At 39.4% G+C, this 23,739-nt stretch overlaps 6 protein-coding genes across 11 annotated transcripts in view; 2 read left to right on the top strand and 4 right to left on the bottom strand.

Moving 5' to 3' along the window:
• The window catches only part of ssx2ipa (synovial sarcoma, X breakpoint 2 interacting protein a), a 5,708-nt gene extending 4,757 nt beyond the window's left edge, over nt 1-951 (bottom strand). Inside the window, exon 1 of the mRNA XM_020591654.1 lies at nt 683-951. The gene's annotated coding sequence lies outside the window, so the exon portion shown is untranslated. The remainder of the gene's footprint in view (nt 1-682) is intronic.
• Nucleotides 952-1,458: 507 nt separating this feature from the next.
• On the bottom strand, nt 1,459-9,067 carry LOC109955419 (mucolipin-3-like). Its single transcript, XM_020591558.1, has 15 exons — nt 8,543-9,067; nt 7,785-8,073; nt 7,393-7,673; nt 5,242-5,361; nt 4,983-5,150; nt 4,717-4,870; nt 4,331-4,412; nt 4,158-4,254; nt 3,952-4,051; nt 3,599-3,711; nt 2,640-2,789; nt 2,334-2,435; nt 2,131-2,253; nt 1,814-2,020; nt 1,459-1,669 (listed from the first exon to the last, which is right to left on the bottom strand). Exons 1-15 carry the CDS (start codon nt 8,591-8,593, stop codon nt 1,556-1,558), a joined length of 2,151 nt encoding a protein of 716 aa, XP_020447214.1. The 5' UTR covers nt 8,594-9,067; the 3' UTR covers nt 1,459-1,555.
• A 22-nt stretch (nt 9,068-9,089) lies between these two features.
• On the top strand, nt 9,090-13,657 carry LOC109955357 (protein CYR61-like). Of its 2 annotated transcripts, none has more exons than XM_020591456.1 (5): nt 9,090-11,275; nt 11,374-11,581; nt 11,683-12,024; nt 12,196-12,338; nt 12,562-13,657. In XM_020591456.1, the coding sequence occupies exons 1-5, from the start codon at nt 11,234-11,236 to the stop codon at nt 12,871-12,873; spliced, it is 1,047 nt and encodes a 348-aa protein (XP_020447112.1). In that variant the 5' UTR covers nt 9,090-11,233; the 3' UTR covers nt 12,874-13,657. The 2 variants fall into 2 exon arrangements, with proteins under 2 accessions (XP_020447112.1, XP_020447111.1); XM_020591455.1 differs by having other exon boundaries at nt 12,196-12,401.
• Nucleotides 11,805-20,746, bottom strand: LOC109955354 (outer dense fiber protein 2-like). 4 transcript variants are annotated; one of them, XM_020591453.1, is made up of 19 exons: nt 20,667-20,746; nt 20,145-20,306; nt 19,911-20,034; nt 19,644-19,775; nt 19,399-19,473; nt 18,938-19,009; nt 18,730-18,846; nt 18,439-18,624; nt 18,205-18,314; nt 17,944-18,079; nt 17,563-17,673; nt 17,271-17,375; nt 16,635-16,793; nt 16,047-16,147; nt 15,772-15,934; nt 15,285-15,410; nt 15,022-15,166; nt 12,022-12,070; nt 11,805-11,895 (listed from the first exon to the last, which is right to left on the bottom strand). In XM_020591453.1, exons 2-18 carry the CDS (start codon nt 20,285-20,287, stop codon nt 12,063-12,065), a joined length of 2,013 nt encoding a protein of 670 aa, XP_020447109.1. In that variant the 5' UTR covers nt 20,288-20,306; nt 20,667-20,746; the 3' UTR covers nt 11,805-11,895; nt 12,022-12,062. The 4 variants fall into 4 exon arrangements, with proteins under 4 accessions (XP_020447109.1, XP_020447107.1, XP_020447108.1 ...); XM_020591451.1 differs by lacking the exons at nt 11,805-11,895; nt 12,022-12,070 and having other exon boundaries at nt 13,744-15,166; XM_020591452.1 differs by lacking the exons at nt 11,805-11,895; nt 12,022-12,070; nt 20,667-20,746 and adding an exon at nt 20,566-20,646 and having other exon boundaries at nt 13,744-15,166.
• A 122-nt stretch (nt 20,747-20,868) lies between these two features.
• On the top strand, nt 20,869-22,902 carry ift22 (intraflagellar transport 22 homolog (Chlamydomonas)). The gene is made up of 5 exons (XM_020591447.1): nt 20,869-21,158; nt 21,816-21,898; nt 22,045-22,131; nt 22,247-22,449; nt 22,531-22,902. Exons 1-5 carry the CDS (start codon nt 21,120-21,122, stop codon nt 22,677-22,679), a joined length of 561 nt encoding a protein of 186 aa, XP_020447103.1. The 5' UTR covers nt 20,869-21,119; the 3' UTR covers nt 22,680-22,902.
• A 55-nt stretch (nt 22,903-22,957) lies between these two features.
• The window catches only part of atp5mg (ATP synthase membrane subunit g), a 2,490-nt gene continuing 1,708 nt past the window's right edge, over nt 22,958-23,739 (bottom strand). For both annotated transcript variants that reach the window (XM_020591449.1, XM_020591448.1), the window contains exon 4: nt 22,958-23,146. In XM_020591449.1, coding sequence (XP_020447105.1) covers nt 23,048-23,146 — 99 coding nt within the window. In that variant the 3' untranslated portion in view covers nt 22,958-23,047. The remainder of the gene's footprint in view (nt 23,147-23,739) is intronic.

The raw sequence follows: 23,739 nt of genomic DNA, 5'->3' as shown, positions 1-23,739 counted from the left end.
CTACAACTTACTGTACTGAAATGTTCCAACTTGTGTTTAGGGGTTGTCGAGTGCATTGTGTGGATTACCAGAAGGAATCTCGCTGTTTTGTTTAGTAATACAATCACAAATGTTTGCGTGCACCATGTAGGTGACTACCAGACAACACAGATGCCTGTTTGTCCGTGACAATGAGCATCTCAGCAAACTCTCTCACCAATGAATGGTCTTATCAAACCCAACCAGAAAACATACAGCTTTTATCTACAAATACACGGACTCGGGCGGTGATAAAGTCAAGTGTGCTTTTGCTGAATTTTGTGTTCCCTTTAGGTTGTATGATAATGTTATTAAAATTGTCTATCCTCGCTACGTACATCGAGGTTACCGTTACAGAAAGCTTAAGTAGTTAACGTTTTCAAGGCTCGCTAATGTTAGCTATCTCGCTAGTGCACGTAGTTTTTAATTAAAGATTATGGTGGTGAAATTAATAACCAACTTGTTTTAAGCAATTTGCTCACTTAAACTAAGTACAGTTCATTCCTGGTTTGTAAAGTGATTGTTAGTTACTGTAAACTGTTCAATCCTGATTTACAAACAAGCTAATGCCCAACCACTATTTCCATGCCTGTAAAGTAATTTGATACTGTTTGCTAACCCGGATTATTAACAGCTAGCGTTATGCTAAGTTAAACATGCTCACGGGAACGGCGTGAAATGGGTCAACCCAATCCGACAGTTTCCAGGTTCGGTTTGGACTGCAAAATGAACAAAACGCCCCTCTATCAAAAACAGACACATCTGCCGTATCAGTGTTCCGTTGTCAGCAAAAACCTCAGCTGTTTTACTGAACTAGTCAAGCTGAGATGACCAACCAGCACTTCAGACTCAACCTGCAGGAGTAGCTGAGTGTGTGTGTCTGTTTTCTTTTTTTTTTTCCTTTTTTTTTTTAGTCCATTCCTCCGACACCTGCGCATCAAGCGTCACTCTTATTGGACGGGGTGTTGTTAGGCAACCAGTATCTGAGTCGTACATTGGCTGTGGCCATGTTCAGTGGACGATTATGCAAATAAGAAACGCTGCTAGGTGTCACAGAGCACAGCAATGGCACCTCTGTATGGCCAGTCCTCTTAACATTATATAGGTGAACAGGAGTTACATTTAATTTTGATAGTTTAACTACATTTTGTGGACAAGACATAGAGTTTGAATTCAGGACTTTTTTGAGGTACAGTATTTTTTCCACAGGGTAGTATTGCTACTTTTACTTAATTAACACAGCACCATATTTCTTCCACCACTGCATTATAAACAACATATTTTTGACTAATTATTACTGGAGCACGCTATGGTAAAATAAATGTTTTTGTAGACCTTTGAGTCACTGTTGGGTACAATACCTTTTTTATGGTTAAAAAAGGAGCAATATAAACATAAGCAGTACAAACACACAAATATAAAATCATAAAGACAACCAAATATTAATTTATTTACATATAGAATACATGGCAATAAAATGAATTATGTAAAAACTTCCAATTGAGAAAGATGCCAACTCTTGGCCCACCCATCCACGTCATCCAAAGCAGCAGGACACTGAATCTTCCTCAATCTGGTATCTTCCAGACTCAGGCTGGTCCCTGCACTTGGCTATAAAGGCCTGAAGCTGGGACACTGGCATCTTATCTTGCTGTTGATGCAGGAAAAAAATCAGTGTACACTCATCAGGGCAATAAAGTGCAAAGATAAATAAAACCTAGAGTCTGGAAACATCTCTCTTCAACAAGATCTAAGATTATTTCTCAGTATGTGAACACAGGTAACTCAGACTGACCTTGATGGTCTCATAGGTGTCAGTAATGAGAACAATGAACAAGCTGAGCACCATGTAGATGAAGAGGGAGATGAAGGAGTAGAGGTAGAGTCTGCTGAACAACCACACCATGTTGCTCTTGCCCTTCACCTTCAGGAAGGTGGCGAACATGTCGTCTCCGTTGATGAGAGAGAAGAGGCACTCTGTCACCTTGTCAAATGTTCGGAACTGGAAAAATGTTGTGATAATTGAGATCAGTGACCAGTACTAGCACATAGCATCTCAATGCATGGGGCAATTTAATAGGCCACAGTGACGCTTGAAATAAATTATGATACTTTGTCATGGTATGGCCCGAGCACAATCCAACCACAGAAGCAGTAGCCGAGATAGATCATGGCTGCACAGCAGCAGAATCGAACCACATTTGGGAACGCTGCCCTCAGGGTTAAAATTAGAATCTGGAAAGGAATAAACATTTTTCAGGTCCTTTGGATGTGCATTTGATTCTTGTAACAGGTTGGCTGATTGAACTTCTTACATTGTATTTCTTGAAGAAACCAAGGTAACGAATCACACCAACCCAGACGAGCATTGTGGCTGTTCCTAGCAAAATACTACAGACATCATAGTTTGTCAGGAACTACAAAACAAAGAGAAGAACAACTGCATAATAAGTGCCGGGTAATTTTTTAAAATTATATTACAATCATAAAGACCTTTAATGATTTTTTTAAATATTATAAATTATGAATGCTGATCTCAAACCATCTAGCTTTTCAGGTTTCCCTTTACTCTCAGCTCAACATTGCTACAGTGAATAATATATGAAAGTAAATACTCAAACCTTTGTTTGTATTCCAATTTTGAGTGCTGACCCAACAACGGTCAACATGTCACTGACAATGATAAGGATATACCAGCCATTCACAAACTCCATGCGGTCTGACCACGTTACTCTTTTATAGTAGTAGGTGTGGAAGAATGTGTTAAACTCCTGCATAAGAGAAATCGACAGATTGGACACAGTTAGATAGCTTTTTGCAACTTTTATGTTGGGAGGTTTGTAGTTTTAATTTAATTTTTATCTGTTTTATCTACTTAGATCCATAGCCAGTGTTTTAGAATACTGAGATCATGCAACAGTTGTCTAGTTTAATTATTTTGTAACTGTTTAGTTGTAAATATAAATCTTTATGTCACAACATAACCATCTGAATTGTGTTTAAAGCCTCCTTAATGTTAGAATTATAATTTTGGCTCCTTTATTTGTTATTGGTTTAAAAGTAGTCAAATTCTGAGAGACTAAGTCTACAATACTGGAATTAACATATTCAATTAACATATTGCCTGCGCTCCTTATTTACAGTACTCCTGGCCAGCGACATTGCTGCTACACAGTGGTCCCCAACTGAGGTGAATCATATCAAGTACTCCATAACAACACAACTGCACACCTCGAGAAATGAATGCAACTATCATGCTGCATTCATGATATAAAATTTGACCAGTTTTAATTTGAAATAATTTCATCAATATCAATTATAAAGCACCAGAAAAATGTTAATTGCATTTAAGGCAACAATTTGTGATTGTTTTTCATCTGTCGTTCATTAATACCAATGAAAAATGAGAAACAGTGCACCACCTCCTGGATCCACTCATGCTGATTCATTGATTTGATTAGTAATTTATCACTGTATTAATTACACAGTTGCCTAATAGAGACAAAATGTATGAACACCTGTACATTTATGAGTGGTGAAGGTAAAAATCTATTTATTTGTTCCTCTTACTGTAACTTACAAACTGGAGTAGGATGCCATTGATGACAGATCGTGTGCAGAGGATGAGAGAGGTGAAACAGGCGAGGATGACGACAGAATCAAACAACAAGAGCGGGTAGTTGATCTTTCCAGCTAGAAATGAAAGCCACCGATTTCAGATTAGTTGTTGCATTAATTAATTGTTTATTTGCCTTTGTTGCTGATTCTACAAGGGTGAGACATAAATAGAGAAATCAAATGCACTGTTAGATCATATAGTATAACCTAGGTGTCAAGGGTTGCTGAATGATGTCATAGTGCCCTCTGCTGGCTTCAGATAGGAGTATTTAGTTTGTTGGTGAACTCACTGTATGAGTTTGGATAAAAACTTACAAGTGCCTTCCATGTTCCAGTCTCTGCATTCATAGAATGTAACATCATTGCTGACATAAACCTTCATTCTTCCACTGTGTGCACGATTGTCAAACATGATCTGTGTAAAAACAAATGTTGTATTTCTAACTGTTTATGCATTTATCTGTTAATATATCTTCAAAGCTCAAATCAGGCTGTGGCAGTTTTCAGACATTGTCACCAACCATTATATGGAAGTTGTAACAGTCTGGTAGCTCGTGGCGCCTCACAGTCTGCAGATTGATGGTTTTCAGATTAAGGTAGATGTTCACTGATAGCAGCCTGGACACGCAAACATAAATTAGCAGGCAGTACTTTCACCACCTCTACATGAAACTAAAATTTTCAGTTTAGTCACCTTTGGAAATCTATGGAGAAGTTTATGTGTGTCACCAAACTGCTGTTGTTAAGGGACTGCACTGGGTATATGGAAATACAATCTGTGGGGTGGAAATACAGACTGTGCTCATAAGAACTAGACCTTATTTCCTAGTTCAGCAAAGTCATTCAGTATTCATTCCTCCAGTTACACCACGCTGCTGTGAACAGTATGAACTTCCTCTTTTCATGCAGTCACAAGTAAATCCTCATTAGTTTCCATCTTTGCCATGAATCAGCTTCCATAAATATATGTTACACACACACTCACACAAAATTCTAATATGTACACAATTCAAGGTGGAACCAGTGGATGATTAAATTAATATTTTTATAGCACTACACAATAATTTTGTATTGTTGTACCTTTTTCAATATGTGGATCAATGCCAAAGGTCTCGTTTCCAGGATAAATGCTGCTGTTTCTGTAAAACTCTTGACAGACCAGCAGCGGAATGCGCTCTCCATTAACCCTCTCAAATGCAAGATTACCAACAGTCAGGTTTTGGAGATTGATGTACTGAAAAAAAGAGTAATTATAAAAAAACTAAATGATAAAAAAAAAAAAAAAATTCCTTTGAAATTCCAAAAGTGATACACTGGTAACTGCACCTAATCTAGATTTTCAGTACCCTGTTGATAACGTAGTAGATGTGATCATACACATCTGTTTTTGTGTACAGTGCATAGCTTCCCAGGTGGCGGGCTGTGTGTCCTTTGAGAAATAGCTGTCTGAATGTCATCAGGTTTTCTTCTTTGAAGGTGACCATCATTTCATTGCTCAGGCCAAAAGACATTAACTGATCGGTAAAGGGGAAAATGTATGAGACAAATAGATGTCTAGCCTCTGTACACATTAATGCTTAATGAAAAATTAATTTAATCTCCTACCTGGGTTGTGATGATTGCAATTTTTAATATTTGCAACATCAGTTTCCATGGTTTGCGCCCCCTGGCTTTGTATTTCTCACAGGGGTTCATAAAGAAGTACTTGAGCCTCCGCCTGAAGTCCTCCACCGCCTTCGACTCCAGAGTGCTCCATTTGCAGCGGCACCTTGACCTCCTCTCCTCTGACCCCACTGGAAGTTCTGAGACCTCCATAATACCAAGCTGCAGAACACTATGTTTTCTTTGTATAAAGACAGTTTTGTCAGTGCTTGTCATCAAATTTGTTTGCTAGAAGTCCAACATAGATCAGAAATGTGCTGGAGACACGGCAGCAGTTCAGCCATTCTAGTCACCCTGATGTTTATCAAACTGGTTCTCCTGCAACATTCTCTCCTGTTTTTAAATAGTTAAGGAGTACAAACTAATTGCACCAAGAAAACCACAGCGTGTTTTATTTTAGCTAATTCATAGCTTGTTGTAGAAGACACGTCTCAAACACCAGGCTTAAATGAAACAGCAAATAAAGACTTCATTTACTGATGCAGCAAATTGCTTATCATATTTCTATTAAACTCTTAAACTGTAGCTAGTGTTGTAGTATAATTATATAATATTTTTACAACCCCTTGTTGGAATATGCATGTGTATTACATTGGTAACAGTTTCAAATTTGGGGGAGAAAGCAAAAAATATATACAGTATATAATGGTAATAATAAATGAATTACCTGCTAACACCTGCTGTGCAAAAGAGAGCTGCTAGTAACTAGTTTAATAGTCGGGGCTTCTCTGCTGTCTGGGAATAGCAGGCAATGCAGTCACCACCCTTCACTGCAATAACTCATCTGTGTCATATGAAGCTTTTCCAGTTTTTCCAAAACAAAACCCGAGCTCCCAGTTACAACATCTTCGCACACACTATTCTACATCATTGGTGTGGGTGTTTCTGCAGTCTGTCAGTTGTTATCAGTTAATACTGTACTGCAAAGAACTTTCCAGAGCTTCAGATGCTATTTTGCAGACATAACCAGAACACCAATGAAACAAAGGCTGCAAGATTCATTGGTGTTCATTAATAGTTTGTCCTCATCTCAGCTGAAAGTAAATTGAGTCACCACACAGTCATCAATGAAGAAAAAACTAGTGGAATTCACATAGAAACCCTTTAGTATGCAGCAGACATTGTACATGACCAGTGAATTAAGTAATAAGCAGGACATGGTTTGGGATTTCACAACATATTTTGTGATTCCAAACTTTTGTAGTGATGAAATGTAAAGCAACTTCTTGTTGACTTAGTGCTGCATAATAGAAGGATGTGAAAAACACCATTTGCAGCTCCACCGTCCTGGATAAAGGCAGCATCAGACTGGCTCATTACACACATACATACTGTTTATGCTCAAGTAGTAATTCCAGTGTTTATAACAGATCATCTCCGCACACCTAAACTGTAGCTGCCGTGTTTTCACACAGTATTGATAAAAGAAAAGGACAGAAAACGTTAAAGAGGAAGAGTCAGATTTTCTTAGCTCATGACATAATCAGGCTGGGAATTGAATCTCAGGCCTATTAAAACCTATCAACTACTGAAAGCATCAAATTCATTCACAGACACATTTTGATCAGGCAATTTCTGATTTAAATCACTCAATCAATCAATCAATCAATATATAATCAGTCATATATATTGTATTTTATTCAGGCACAGTTTCCATACATTTGCACTAGTAAACACATAACATTTGTCATATTTTGGCATCATACCAAAACTAAGGTAGGAAGTTGGCACCATTATCAAAAAGCTTTAAACATGACTCCACCCTAGTGATAAAATGTTCCTATATTGTCTCTAAAAAGACAGTAGTATAGTGCTAACGTGTAGTATATCTCATTTACAGCTATTTTTCACAAACTGCCTGATCAAAGGCAATAGCAACACCAAAAAGAGGCTAGAGAGTGTTTATATATGCGGGAAGTGGTTGAGGAATCATGCCAGTTTGGCCCTGTGTGAGAACTGTCTTATATGGATGTAAAGTTAAACAAGGCTCCTGTGTGATGTTGGAGTGAGCGAGCGCGACCGAAGAGGCTGGAAGTTTGGGTCCCCTCCACTGCTGGTGCACCCCTGCGCTGCAGCATCTATGTTGGAGGAGGCTTCCATCATCATCTCATCTGGCAGCGGAGGAGCTCCTGGTTCTCCAGGCCTTGGGAGGCTGGAGGAAGCTGTGGAGAAGCTAACACCAGCTGTGGAAGGCGAGTCGCCACCTTTCTGTAATGATGGCAGATTGAGTGAGCCTGCTATGTCTGAAGTGGAAGGGCTTCGTTCTCCGTCTGGATGGAAGAGCAGGGTGGAGTTATTTGAAAATGCCGTGGGGAGGTCGATGGTTGAGCTTGGAGAGCTTTGGTTGCTTTCAGATGAAGAACTGGCAGCTCCTACTGTGGAGTGACAGATGAAGAGAGAACAAACAGGAATGAATTTTGAATTAAAGCAACAAGAAGAAGCTATGCATATACACAAGAAATGTCTTTGTGACTTGGCCCTTTGACCTCTGAGGGACTCGATCTTCTCATTTTTGGCCTTTTGCACCTCGTCTGTGATCTTGGTGATGATAAAGTTTTGTGAGCGCATCTCCCTTATGGAGTCAATCAAAACATCCAGGCCGCGGGGGTTCTCAGCCAGGATGTCCAACAACATAGCAGCCCTCTTTGTCTGTGTGGTCCTGCAGCTGATCTCCTCTGCATCGTCCCGTGTCAGGATCCTGCGAGATCTCAGGTAGTCGAGGTGACGTTCGGCTCGGATTGTGTTACAGAGATAGTGACGCATTCTAGTCAGCACCTGGAAATCCACAGCAGCCATGTAGGAGAGGGAAAAGGAGAAGAAATTGAGAAGCCATGACCATGAATAGAAGATCTTTGGCTCTTTACATAGGGACAGGGGCCCAAACCAAAGACTAGAGAATGGGGATGAAAGTCTACAGCAGGTGGAGAAATTACTTGTATAATTTGGTCTGACATGAAAACCTGTTTCTGCTCTACCTTATTCAGCTCTGGGATGACTTTTGACAAGACAGACTGTGTTTATTTACAAGAGATCTTAAGCTCCAGCCGGTGTTGTTCAACACTGTACTGCTGTCAAATCTTATAGAGGACTGGGGGTTTCATGATGGTGCAGTTCCTCCTTTAACAGGCCTTTAATGCCAAACATCAGCAGTGAAATGAATCTGTATATTTCCGCATACCCTGCCTTAACCTAAAAGAAATCTTATTCATTTTGAAACCAGATTTAGCTGAATTATAATACTCACGTCTTTTTTAATCTCTGCCATTTCATCTTCAGTGAGATGAGGAACATCCATCCCTCACACTCGCAAAGTCAAAATCCAACGAATCACGGTTAAAATAAGTTATTAATGTTGCTATAATGAAATACACTATATACATAAATTTACTTTAAGTGTTAATCAACGTGGGTCTTCATTATCAGTCGTTAACAGATGGTGTATCTCTGACCATTTAAGTTTCACAAACCGAAAACAAAATCCCCGGACTTCCTGATTGTGGCGAGGTTTACGTCGACACGAGAGAGAAGTAGAGGCGGTAGAGTCGTCAGTTTCCCACTAATAATTAACTTATCTAGCTATACGTATCTGTAAACAAAAAGTGTATATTACATAGCGACACTTCTGTCGCGATAACAGATTAGTTTACAGTTGTCCAACTACTCTCGCATAGATATCAACAGTGATACGTTGTCGACACAGGTAAAAGTGCTGTTCCGATAACGTCCACTGGGTGGAGCTGTTGAACCTTCATACAGTTATCCTGATATGTAGGTCTGTACTGTATCTCACCGTATATTATAGATCTGATCGCACAAGAAAACATGTATCTGATTACAGCTGTCTTTTGTTCCGTTGTGGAAGAAGTATTCAGATTTAAGTAACGGTTCCAATATAACGCTATAGAAAAACTCCATTACACCACTCAACACTTAATGTATCAAAGTCACAGGCAGTAGCCTCAGATGTTGTCCTACTGATTCCATTACAAAATGGCTTCAGCAGCTGCATGTATAAGTTCTTTATGTAAAATAAAGAACTGACTATTTAACCTTTCAGTAATGACTGTACCATGTGTGTGTGTGTGTGTGTGACTAAACAGTCGATTGCACGACAAGAACCAAAATAACACTTCAGTAAATTTGAAATGAATTGCATAATGGAAAAACACATGGAATCAAGATTCTCACTTCCCTCAACTCATGATACAGCACAATCTGTTTGATGATGGGTGCTCCCCAAGGAAGTTATTGTCAGGCTTGTTGTGCAGTAGCCTAGAAATAGTGCTGTGTCAGCGATGAGACATTCACACAAACCCAGTGAACTGACTCGTAATTTCTAGGTATGCAGTCATACCTGTGCATCCTCTTTATGGAAATCCCTGTCAGCGGCACAGCGTATGACCCAATCTTACATAACAGCCAAAACAAGCCTGATTCAGACCCATTATAGTTTTATTCTGAGTACCACTGGGGAGGTACAGTATTTCTGCCACACAAACATTTTTTATTTCTCTTCTATGCATTTGTATTTTAGCATGAATTTTTACATTATCACAAAATGATTCTTTATGCTTGAATTCTTTCCTCCAGTCTACCACAACATCTGTCTACCTACCTCTCCCATTGGACAGACCTCCATGTCACCCCCAAGGCCCAATACTGACAAGTGATTAACTAAAACTATGGACTGATTTATTTTGGCTAGGTGTGGCACAGTATCAATTATCAAATTATATAAGTGGGTTAAATAAAAAACCTTGTCTCCCTGATAGGATTCTTGATCATCTCACACAATAGGTGATTATGTGTTGCATAACATCTCTCATGAAAATATTTAGAGGTGCTATGCGTGACTAATGGATATGTGTCAACTGGTTTCAAGAACATAAAGAGCTGGTTGGCTGTAACATTATCAAATAGGTTAGTTTGCCACAAGTTATAATGAAAGGATGATTGTTTTTTTTTCCCTTGATGATGTTAATAGTTTTTTGATGTGGACAGAAGAAGATTCTTTTATTCCTGGCTGCTGTTATAAAGAAACTGGCAATGTTCACTCTTACAGGAATGTTGCTCCAGGCATTACTCAGGTTTTCTTTTCTTTCTACTTGCTTTTTCTGGTGTGTTTCTCATTCTGGGCACTCTCATTCAAACTAAACAAAGTGTTCTTGAGATTTAAATATTCCAGGAGGCTCCCGACTTCTTTTTGAAATACAAAAGTCAAACAAACTCTAATCCATCAACACTCAAAGAGGTGACTGTCAGGGGTTTAGTGATTTTTAACACTACCAAGGTTATAAAATATAAACACTGGTTGCAGACAACATGTAACAGTCTAAACATTGTTTCATCTGAGATACTGTAGAAATCAAGGTCAGAGAATGTAGCTTCTCTTCAGTGTTTGTCAGAATTTGTGTTGTCGAATCCCTTGTGGGGTTGATCTCACATACATAGGGCTGATAATGAAAATTTTAGGTATTTTTTGTCTTTTATATAATCATCTGCTATGTTAACAATGCCCGTCTTTTAATCTGTTTTCTATATTAACCGGGCAAAGTCCAATTAAAATGTATTTTATAATAGAAGGTATCAGATGTTAGCATCCACACAGTGACTACTTTATTAAGTACGCCTCTACAATCTAACGTAATTCAGTAAAAGTAAATAGACGTATAGATTCTGTTATAGTTTATGTGTGCCCTGGAAAATGGATGCTGAACAGGCTCAGTGAAAAAGAGGAGAAGAGGGGGGGGGATCTCTTATGGGCTTATGAAAGGACACACAGAAAAGCATTCCACTCATAGTTGTGAAACACCTTTTCAGCCCACGCACAGCTCAGATCTGCTCAGAGCGTATAAAAGGGAATGAGCAAGCACTCATCAACTCACTGCCAGGTCTGAAGAATATTATTTACTCAGAATAGGTCACTTCTCTGAAGATGTGGAAAGTCTTTTTTATTGTGATCCTCTGTGTTACGCTGGTGAGGAAATCATCACTGCTCATTCATGAGTTGCTTGTTTAGCAGTTAGAAGATGATCTGATTTGATTAGAAATACTGGATGTTGTGACTTACCTCAGGTGTCGGCCTCATGTCTAGCGAACTGCCAGTGTCCACGTGAAGTCCCAAAATGTGCAGCAGGGGTCAGTCTCATTCTGGATAGCTGTGGATGCTGTAAAGTATGTGCTCAACAGCTCTTTGAAGACTGCAGCAAAACACAGCCATGTGACCACACAAAAGGACTGGAGTGCAACTTAGGAGGTGGTTCTGCCAAGGGTGTCTGTCGAGGTACAATGACTTCTGTTTTCTTCTCAGCTTTTTATGAATTTGGTCTACTCTTTACACACCCCATTTTAATCCTTACTACTTTCCCTTTTTTTCTAAAACAGCTAAATCAGCTGGAAGAACGTGTGAGTACAACAGTAAGATTTACCAGAATGGGGAAATCTTCCGTCCCAACTGCAAACACCAGTGCACTTGTGTAGATGGTGTTGTTGGATGCGTCTCTCTGTGCCCAAGTGAGCTCTCGCTGCTCAGACTGGGTTGGGCCAAGCCCGGGGAGGTAAAAGTACAAGGATGGTGCTGTAAACAACTTGCCTACTCTAAGGATGCAAAGAAAGAAAGCTCAGTGGAAAAGAACAGAAAAAAGCACAGCAGTGACAGAGAAGATGACCTCAGTAACACAAATGAGTTGGCTCCTGTGTGGAGAGGGAAATCAAAGTCTTTACCCGGTGAGCAGTTGTGTATGTCCTTTCTGGAGAAATACTGTTCAAGTGCCTAAGAGAGAGACATGTATGTGAAATTAAAAGCATAGCAAATATGCATGTGGTACTGTAACTTTTCATTTATCCTTTGTCAGTTCTGTCATCTGTACATTTAACTTCTTTTCCCCCTCTGTCCAGCTTTCAGGAGTCATCCAATGGGCCACATGGTTGCCAAAGGAGTCGTGTGTGTGTCACAGACCACAGCCTGGTCTCCCTGCTCCAAATCCTGTGGTACTGGAGTGTCCTCAAGGACAACCAACAGGAACACCCAGTGTAAACTGGTGAGAGAGACTCGGCTCTGTAAAGTCCGCACATGCAACCAAATGACCTTCAGCAAATTGATGGTATACTCCACATTTTATGTGATGATTTTTAGCTTATTTTATAGAAAGATCCATTTGTATTATTTCACTACATTTTGGCCTGTTAACATACTTTGTGGAATACAGTCTTATCCATGAATTGTAGGTTTAGCGCATGCTTTTTGTGTCTTCTTTCTAATAGAAACAGCAAAACTGTAACCACACAGAAAAGACAAGCTGTCCAGTTAAAATGTCCTACTCAGGTTGCCGTAGCCTGAAGAAATTCCAGCCCATATACTGTGGGTGCCGCTCAGATGGGCGATGCTGCAGGCCCCATCGGACCTGGACAATACGTGTCCGCTTCCAGTGCAAAAATGGAGAAATCATCACCAGGATGCTGATGATGATCAAGTCTTGCAAATGTAACCACAACTCCTCAGGTGGCAATGAAAAGTCACCTGCCCTCTACGGACTTTTTAATGATATACACAGTGAAAATGTAAAGGAAAGGTAAGTTTAAGTGGAAAGGACCCATTAAGTGTTTGACTGAAACAAATTGCACTGTGTGTAAATGCATGTAGATGATTTAGTGACATATTGTGGATGATCTTGCTTTACAACACTGGAGCCTGGTGGTTTGCTTCTTTGTGAAGTTTTGGGAGAATTCTTTTTGTTTTAGGTACACCAAAAACGTGTTTGCTTTTATTGACACACTGAACATAAAGTCGCTCTTGACAAGTCACATAATAGAAATTATGGCAGCTACAAAATAAGTCCTTACACAGTACTGTGTGTCATGTTTCTGTTGATGTCATTTTTCCATTTTATTTAGGATTCATGTTTCATACTTCACTTAACGTGGTCATATATTTATCATGGAATAGTGTACAATAATATTGGTTTGACATCGGTTTCTATACTCTTTTTGTAAAATGTTGAAATATTACTGTTAAGTATTAATGTTTACAAAAGTGATGTATGTTTGTTTTTGCTAAATGGCTCGCCAGAATAAAACTCATAAAAACAAAAAAGACAAATGAGTCATCCAACTCATTTGATCCTAATGAGCACAGACTGTAAAGCACAGGGTATGTTCATAATGTTGCTGTGCTGTGATACCAATTTGCCAGAAGTCAGATGTAACCTTAGCTTCAAGAAAGCAGCAGAGAAAAGCAAATTCCCAAGGTATGATCAACAGTATTACATACACGGCCAAGATCAGCAGACTGCGAACAAGAGCAAAGACAGGTGCTGACGTGCACAAAGGTGAAACGGTTCCATCCCCTGACAGAGAACACAATAGAGCTCTGTTTCTCAGAAACTGAGAAGAGCACCGCTCGCTCGGGGGAATACATCCAAATATGTCTGCTGCAAAGACACATAAGAATTTTACAACGCTCTTGGCTCTGTTTTATTACCACAGATGCAGTATGGGACAGAAAATGAAGCAACAATAGGAGAACAACAAGACCAAACTATAGCACAAGACAAGAAGCCAGATTTTAAGGTAACTAGGTAAATCATGCTGCAGCAGATACCTGTGCATCTTTCTGTGCCCATAAGTCTCAGTAATATGAAAGCTTCCATTACAAAAGCATGAAAGCAAACCAGCGGTTTGGAAACATCCCAGTGTTACATGTATCTCAGTAATTATATTTGCAACCCTAAAGGCCCAGACATCACAAGTGACAGCTACACAACTGATTTTCATCCTAATTCATCTCAGCCTAGCTGAGAGTCAGAACATATAAACACATTCAACACACACCCTATGATGGCTACAAATATGACACACACAAGCTAGTTGAGCACTTTTGTGTCAGGGCTCTGACTTTCTGTTAGATGTGTCAGGGTAGAGCATCTGCCACAGGTAAACGTGACTGGATCATATGCACTTGCATAATAATTGGTTTTGTAGCACCTTTAGGATTCATTAACAAGTGCTTTCATAATCACTGCAATTGTATAAATGGCTTCAAATTACACAAACAAAACAGACCAACAAGTTTAAACTCAACAGCAGACCTGGTCTTACACTTTGTGTTGCACAGACCTTATTTAGTAGTGAAGTGAGACAGAGAACCAAATGCATAGACTGTAGGTAAACAAGAGTTCTACCTAGAGACATTATTTTCCCTGGTTGGAACAGTAGAAAAGTAAGACAGGAGCACCAAGAATTCACAGTCCAAAATTTGCATAAACATGTGAAAACATTATGTGATGTCTCTAAACACCGGTATAAAAACCTCTCACAACAGCAGATTTTCATATCTGAGGAAAAAAGTCAGCGTGTGAGCTAAATGTAGAATACATAATCAAAGGTAACCCAAAATAATCAAAAATAAGCTTTTATGTCTTCTAAAGTGATTCAAAAATTCTTGCCCATGTTCTCTTCTTTTAACTGGGTTTCATAAATACCACACAAGATTATAATAACAAATAAATTAATACAAATTTGAAATTGTAAACAAATATGGAAGAGGGTTAGGGCATTTGTAAAAATGCTATAGTTCTTTTTTCCTCTCAGAATTCTGACCTTTTTAAAAGACGTTTAAAGTCAGAATTCTGAGATCAGAACACAAATACACTTTTTACAGTGGTCCCAATCCTCTTCTGTAAACAAATGAATCTAATCATTTTAGAAAATACGAAGATCCAAAACCTGATGTTTGCAGTCCCTCATCGAACATTGCCCTATAAGAGTTTTTCAGAAAATCCACATAGTTCTGAATGCTTTGTTTATGGCTCTCGGACTGGTCCAGGCTGAGCTGCAGATCCTTCAGACGTGCCTCAAACCGTTTCTCTGTCTACAGATTGAGATAGGTGACATATTTCAGCTTGCAAGGCTGAATTCAGTAAAATCTGAGCATGTATGCTACATGTGGCTCATTTGCTTTGTATGTTTTAGAAATACTAAATACTCACAGTGAGCTTGCTCTGGCGAAGAACCCGCAGCTCCTCATTCCTTCTACTTTTTTCAGCTTCCAGCTCCAGGACTTTGGTCTGAAGGGCCTCCTCTCTGGAACAAGCCTGGTCTTTCACCTTGTTGACCTGGGCAAGTGGAAAAACGGACACTCTTAAATAACATTAAAAAGATCTGACAATGTGAAACATTTCACTTGCTATATGCCAGATCTGAAAACACCTGTAATATCAACAACTGAAGACCTCGATCATTTTACCTCTAAACCAATGTGTGTGCTTCTAATACTAACAGTTAAGGTGTAAAGATGACATTTAACCAATCACGGGCCACAGCTCTGCGAGACAGCTGCACACTAATGAAGCCCAAAAGAGCCAATGCTTTCTCAGATGCTGTCGTTTAGTGGCGGCCGCGTTTAGCTTTAATACTCAAATCTCTTTCACTGAGCACGTCTTACTGAAACACGACTAGGCAGTCTCTGAGCCGTACCTGTTGTTTGACATCTGATAAAGCTGCCTCCAGCTGCCGGCTGAGGGCCTGACACTCTGACGAGCGTTGATCCAGCTGCTTCTTACTGTAGCTCAGAGCTTCCTCCTGAGCGGCGAGTCTCCGTATGAGCTCCAGGTTCTCCTGCTGCAGTTCATCAATCTGCCTACAAACACACATGTTAAGAAAAGCACAGCAAGAAAGGAAAGGCTTAAACTATTTCTGTTTGGAAACGCAAACATTTCACATTTAAAAAAGGAACAAGACAGATATCTTACTTTTGAAGAGAATTCAGTTTTTGTTGTAATTGTATATTGGCTTCATGAATGGACTCTTTCATCTCCACAGATGATCTCAGCAATTTTGTCTGACTCTCCATCTGTATAAGTGAAATGAAAAACTTGCATTGGAACAGAAAAAAGACCTCATATCACATGCACAACTGGATAAAATGACAGCCCATTTTGCCACAATCTTGTAAACATAGAACAGGCAGTTTTCAAAATATCAATTAAACACCGTTGATAGAAACACACATGGGTAAGTGACAAGGAGTCACAGAGCACAAAACACTCCAAATGTGTATTAAACACCGTTGATAGAAACACACATGGGTAACTGACAAGGAGTCACAGAGCACAAAACACTCCAAATGTGTATTAAACACCGTTGATAGAAACACACATGGGTAAGTGACAAGGAGTCACAGAGCACAAAACACTCCAAATGTGTATTTAGGTACAAATGCTTGCAACCTAAATTGCTCCTCTGCAAACAGCAGTAGATGGGGTTCTACTACCACCTAGTGGTCACGTGTAGGGCAACAGCTATATTTTACATTGACTGCAATAGCTTGTGTTGCACACCTTGACCTGCAGTTGCCTAATGGACTCTGACTTTTCTGAGCACTTCCTCTCCGAGCATCGCAGCCTCTCCCGGCACTCGAAAAGGCTCTGCTCTGTAGCACTCAGTAACTCAGGGTAAGCATTCAGATTGTCCACACGCACCTGCAGCTCCTGCCTCACCTGGGCTCCAGAGGAGGATGACAGAAGGGGTGCGGTGTTGGGAATAGACAGTATATTAGACTAAAGATCCATCATACCTGTCAGAGTAGACCGTGACTTCTCACAGATGCATGTAATCCTTTAAGCAAGCAACATATACCATGTTTCCTATTTAGTTGAAATATTTTGCTGTCTAGAATTACTGAAAGGTCATTTGTTAAAAACATATGCAAGTCCAGGTGCAAAACATCTTATGCAACTGATAAAACAATAGAAAAATCTAGCAGCACACTGAGTGGCCATTCAACAGCAGCAAGAACCATTGGTGGTCCAGAGCTGTACATACTGGAACAAGTGCAACAACACTGTTAGAACTTGTTATAAAAGATTCTTGCCTGCTGGCAATCAATCATTCATTATTAATTTGTGCACATTACAAGAGTTCAAAACTTTCATAAAATATAAGAAAACCTATTATATAAAAAGGCAGGGGGTTACCTTCTCAACTTCTGTATGTTTTCCATCTTGTGTTTTCTCTGTCTCCCTTAAAATTTTTCCATATTTTATCCTCAAATCATCTATCTCAGCTTGAAGCTCTGCAACCTAGAAAAAAGTTACAGAACATTATAATCAAACCTGCAGCATCCTTCCCCACAGCTGAAAGCTACAAAACTAGTACTAGCAATCTTGAAAGACCACATTCATTGTTACTGTGAACTGCAAATAAAAGGCTGGTCAGAATGAGCTGATATAATCACTATGTTCATAATAATAAATTAGTAATGTCTACCTGATATTGGCACCGCTCGGCTTGACGTTTCCCCTCCTGAGACACAACCTTCTCCTCTACCAGAGCTGAGTCGCACTCAGCCAGCTGCTGCTCCAGTTGAGCAACAGATGCCTGCAATCACACAAACATAAAAAAATCACTTCAGTGATAGAAATAACAGTCAATGAGGTAAAACACTTTTTCTATTCTTGAACATAAAGGTGGTTTAATACATGTGGCTCCATCAAGAATTAGGCCAAGCAAGATTATAGATTGGCAGTAGGTTTAACTGTTCTGCAGAATGACCATTAAACTTCATATTAAATGGCTGTAAATATTTATGGACATTTGTCGGCCTTTTACAGTAATGATGACCACATGCAAGCTGTTGGGATCTTGTACCTTGAGTGCTGCATTATTGATCCTGAGGTCTCTGTTTTCAGTGCTGAGTTTTTCAACTCGTTGCATCACAGCTTCATTGGCTGTACCGAAGTAATCTGTCTCCTTCTGCAGTCTCCCTGTCATATCTGCTATTTGACTTCATTGAACATGCACATTCATCATTTATCATTCGTCAATGAAAATTGTTCACTGCTGCCACATGTCTGTATCAATTCCTAATACTAGAAGAGGTGATGTGTGTGTAATGGAGAATTGACCAACCTTTTCAATAACTCTATATGAGCCACAAGCTTGCCTTTCTCATCTGTCACCTGCTCCTTTTGCTGTCTCCTGGAGTCTCTTTCCAAGTGGGCTTTGGCCAACTGAGCATCCTTTATTCCAATCAAGAAACAATTTTTTTGTGTGATCAACAGCACAACACTTAACTATGTAGGTTTTGTTTGCATATGTGCAAGAGAACTGTAAAAAAAAATCCTCATTATTTTGACTTCATACCTTTTCCCTCAACTGTGCGTAGCATTTCTCGATGGCAGCTTCAAACCTCTCAGCTCTCTGTTTCTGTGCTCGTGTGGCTTTCTTGAGAGATTCTTTGTCCCTTGCTGCCTTATCATTCAAAGAGGCGATGGAATCTTTCAGATCATCAATCTCCATATTCTGCTGAGTCAGGGTTCTCTCCAGAGTCTGGAAGACACCATGAACCCACAAGTCTATGTTAGTAAATTACACAATTTCTTGAAAGCAATTTGTCTGGAGCAGCGTTGGCTGATAAGGCGCTCAGGTGCATACCCGTAGCTGTACAGTCAGACGGTTGTTTTCAGCTTCCTTGTTGCGCAGCTGCCCCTGCAGGTGAGCTCGAGTTGCCTCCACAGACTTGGTCAAGTGAACTGCAGTCTTTCTGTTCTCCTGTGAAGACCGTTAGAGACAGGCAATATAAAATGCACTCTGCACCCTTTGTGTTGTTACAGTCTGCAATGATGACGACTATTGTGCTTACCTGCTCCTCTCTCCGCAGGGCCATTAGTTCCTCAGCTCTTCTTTCTGCCTCACACAAATCTCTTCTTAAATGCTTGAGTAGAAAAATGACATCAATTAAAACAACATTTAAGACTGGAATTTGTGTTATATTAGAATTCTTATACAATAAATAGTTTTTTCTTAAAGGACATTCAGTCTCATACAAAAGATGCCTTCACGTCATATCATTCAGATAGTGAATTAATTTAGTGCCAAATGTGCCTACATTTTTCCCTATAGCCCTTGACACTAATTTGATCAAGTCTTACTAATTGAACAATCCAAAACACTGCAGTATATAAGCCATTAGCCTCACATAAGCAGATGAACCCTTTTTCCAAGCTAAATATTCAACCATGTTGTCACAACTTACACACAAAGCTTACATTTAAATAAACTTATTTTGTCTGGAACACTGTTTAAACTTAATGAGACACTAACCTCATTTTCATTTTCAGCCTTTGTGATCTTCTTCAGTAAGATGCCAGTCTGTCGCTTTGCATCAATTCGATGAACCTACATGGAAAGACCTTGGTTATTTAGAACAGGCTGATGCAAAAATCCCCACACCTTTTCAACAAATGTTTCATGTGTGTTATGAATTTAAAGTAACTACAATACTGCTGTGTACAGACCGTTGAATCGCTATCCTGAGAAACATAAAAGATAGGAGTAGTGTCACCAACCTCTGTTTCCTGAAGCTGTTTCAATTTATGCCGAAGAGACTTATTTATCCTCTTAAAATCCTCCAACTTCTCCAGCAAAAGTCCTCTTTGTCTTCTAATTCGGCGCTTATCTATGGCTGACAGCCTCGAATCCTTTATTGGCAGAAAAAAATTCAATACTAGGTAAGGGATGTTAATCTGCATATTTAATGTAGGTGAACCATTGTGGTTTCCCACATGGAAGGCCCATGTTTGAACCTGTTTCATGCTAAATTGTAATGAACATACAGCAACTGGATCTTCCATGGTATCTTTAAAAGACATGAGTTGTATAGTTGCAGAATTGGCAGCAGCTTCTGCATCCATCAGAGTTTTCAGGAAAGGACTCTTTCCATCAGCAAAGTCTTCAGGACTAAATGGGAAACATGAAGGCAAGAAATTCTTGATATTAGCTAGGCTGTGGCTGTTAGGCCTCACATATGAGGCTGTATATTTAAGTGTTCATATATTATAGGCCCTCACCAACTGATATCAGCTTCTGGGGTTCTTGTGTGAAGACTGCTGCGTGCCCTGCTCCTCCTCCCTGCCTCTTGGGAGCCATCTACATCCTCCCGGGTGGAGCTGAAACCAAGGGGGGGACTTTGGTGTTCATCCTCTGGAGACATAGGCTAAGGTTACCTCTTGCTGTTGACAAAACAACATACAGTACAGTATAAGTTAGTATTAAAGAAGAAGACACGAAGTTGGCTCACAATAGCACGTCTATTAAAAAGAACTTAGCTACACTGCATAACATACTATAGTATGCACATTAGGAATAACAGACCATGTTGTCAAGCAGGCTAACTGAGCTTACTCCATAGCAACACAGTCAAAAGGACCACTTTAAGTGGCTGTAAGCTTTACGTTACACTAAAGACACTAGGCCTTCTGTTAATCTTACCAAGCGAAAGCAATTAAACCCACAACATTGCTATTAGAACTAAAACCTGGCAATTTCTTGCAAAACAATGCCACCGAAAACGTAAATATTAGGTCACTTACATGTTCCCTTTTAATCGACTGTGACTACTCCGAACTGAAGAGCCCCCCCTCTTAAAAGGTCAAACCGGATTGGCTAGTTCAGAACAGACGTATTGACATGCGCTTTTTTTCTCGCTATTGATTTGTTCCCTGAGGGCAAAGTGGGCGGGAATACTTTTGAATAAAGTTACGATCAACCAATGAACAAGGGAAAACAAAGAGACTGGTTGAAACCATAGAAACGAGAAGGAAGTTTAGTGGTATCTCAAACCATGCTCGGGTAATATCATTTTAGAAAGACCATTAACATTTTGCTGTTTTCATTGTGTGAAACCCGAAACCCAGCATACTGCTGTTCACATATAAAACTTACTCTTTTTAAACTAGTTTTTTTGTGGCACCGCTTGGTACTGACAAGAGCTCCCCCCGTCAAAGTTAGCTGAATAGCTAATACTGGGCTCCCTCTGAGTGGAAATGTTCAAAGCAAAAATACTCTTTATTGGTCCCAGTGAGGTAAGTAAATGCCTTTCTGGCACAGCGGCTTAAGCAGTTTTTACTGTCAGATGTTGATAAATAGACAGTAATCTTAACAATGAAAGTACTATAGGACAATTTTTATGTGTTAAGCGTGGGTTACTCAACCCATCGTATGTTGGTCACAAACGGAGGCAGTTGGGTGTCCATCTCTGAGCAGAGGAAAACATTTTAAAATCTCTCAGCGTACAAGGGAAAGTGCACGTTGAATTGCTGTTGCCATTATAAAATAATACACCTGAAATGAAAATCGATTTATTCAAAACAAACCAGGGGTGCAAAGGAACTACATTTAGACTATTCAAGTACAAATTGTATGTACATTAAGTATTTTCTTGCATGCCACTTCATACTCCAATACATTTCAGTGACAAATATTGAACTTTATACTGCACTATATATATTTAAAAGCTTTAGGTACCAGTTAAAGATACAAATATAGTGGGGTAAACTACAGTAATTCCCTCTGAAATGTTGTGAGGTTAAGTAAAAGTATAAGGGTGCAAAAATGCACCTCAATGTTGTACAGTAGTTGAATGAATATACTTTGCTTCCTTTCAGCTCTGCTTAAATTCAAGTGCTAGCCTTCAAGGCATTGTAGGTGATGTGGCTGTTAAAATCATGTATGTCTTTCAGAGTGGGAAAACAATTCTTGCAAATTTCCTCTCGGACACAACAGAAAATGTGGGGGGTGAATACAGACCCACTCAAGGAGTCAGGTACCCTATGCCAACTTCACTGCTGTTTGACTTTTTTAACCTCTATTCACTGCTTTTACCTCTATTACACAATTAGTTCTATGCCAACTTGGTATGATTTACTCATGTTACAAAAACCACATGCAATGGTTTCATTCTGTTTCAAGGATACTGGAATTTGAATCACAACCTGAAGGCAGTGGTGACAACAAAACATGCGAGGTTGAACTTTGGGACTGTTCAGGGGATTTTAAGTAAGTTAAATATCAAACAGATTTTGAATAGCAGCTTAAAATTGAACATCTGGACTTTCAAGAATAGTTAGTGTACAAAAGAGATCCAGATAGTTAATATATTCTTTTTATATAGATTTGAATCATGCTGGCCTGCACTCATGAAGGACTCCAGCGGTGTGGTGATCATTTTTAATCCAGATGTTCCAAGCCACCTCAAAGAAATAGAGACCTGGCATTTGATGTTCATCTCCTCCCAAGGTTTGCAGGACAATCAGTGTCTGCTCATAGCTCACCACAAGCCTGGCAGTGTTGTAGAAGATGGACAGCTGCCTTTAGGTAATGTGCAGACCTCCAAGACCTGTTGTATGAGTTATTACTGCCATTTCACAGCTAACATGTTCATCCTTTTTGATGCAGGCTCACATCTGAGCAGACTGCCGCTTATTCACTCAAACCTGGAGGAGGAACCCGAGGATGTGAGGCAAGCTTTCTGCAGATACTTGGGAAATGTCATCAATACAATGTCAGAGAATCGAGAGCAAGAGGAGATGTCTATCATCACATAGCAGCAAAATGTATCAAATATGCAGCTTAATGACGAAATATTTTGTTGGCATCCAGTTTCTGTTTAATGAACACTACTCATTTTTAAAAGACTAATTATACATCTTTGTCATTCAGGTGTGCATGTTTTCCAAAACCCCTTGCAAAGTTTAGTATTTTCCCATAATGAGGTCTTTTTGTTCTGTTTGTTTATTACAATTTTTCTTAGTCTTTTCTAAAAGAAAAAAAAACACGTATAACCCAACTCACTCTAATATACAAGACATCCATAGTATACTTATGACTACAGACATGTTTATTTGAAAAATTGGTGCAGGTGGTTGAGAATGTGACAACTGTAAGTTCAGAAGGAGAAACAACTGTTCAATAGTTAGACATCATATCCAACAATGCCTCCTTTGCCAATGCACTCTCCAATGTAGAACCACATCAGCACCTCAGTGGTCACGAGTCCATTCCTTAAAGCATCCTACAAAAGAAAAAAACAAAACAAAACATGTTCAGTTGAAATCTGCTTTTGTGACAGTCTCAAGATTTAGAGAAATAGTTTTGACTGTTTGTATTTAAAAGATACCTGGCAATGTAAATTAAAATATTAATTGCAAAGAGCAAAAAGAGGTCCCTTTTCATGCATACAATTACATGCTCCCAGTCACAGATCACACACTATGAATACACAAACTAATTCTTCTCATCATGCATTCCAGGTCAGTTCATATATTTTCACTGTGGTGTATGAAGTTTGCCGCTTGACATCTTGGTGTGCTTTTTCATTAATTTTCAATTGAACCGCCTGAGATGACAGTCACGTTATACTGGTAGTTTGTGTATGTAGACCTCACAATTTATTCTGTTCTACTTCTATCTAATCAATTATTCAGAGCCATTTCTACTCTCTCTCTATAAACTGAACTGTACAAACTGTGTATACAACACACCTGAGAACTGGACATGTGAGTCAATGGACCAGCCATGTACTGTATGTTCAGACGTCCAGATATAATTACTGTCTTCTGCAAAATAACTGCTGTTGTCTCATGGCCAGAGGCTACCCAGTGCCTG

This window comes from Monopterus albus, unplaced genomic scaffold, assembly GCF_001952655.1.
Source record: "Monopterus albus unplaced genomic scaffold, M_albus_1.0 scaffold14.1, whole genome shotgun sequence".
Taxonomy (NCBI): Eukaryota; Metazoa; Chordata; class Actinopteri; order Synbranchiformes; family Synbranchidae; genus Monopterus; species Monopterus albus.
This window is presented reverse-complemented; position numbering and strand designations above follow the sequence as displayed.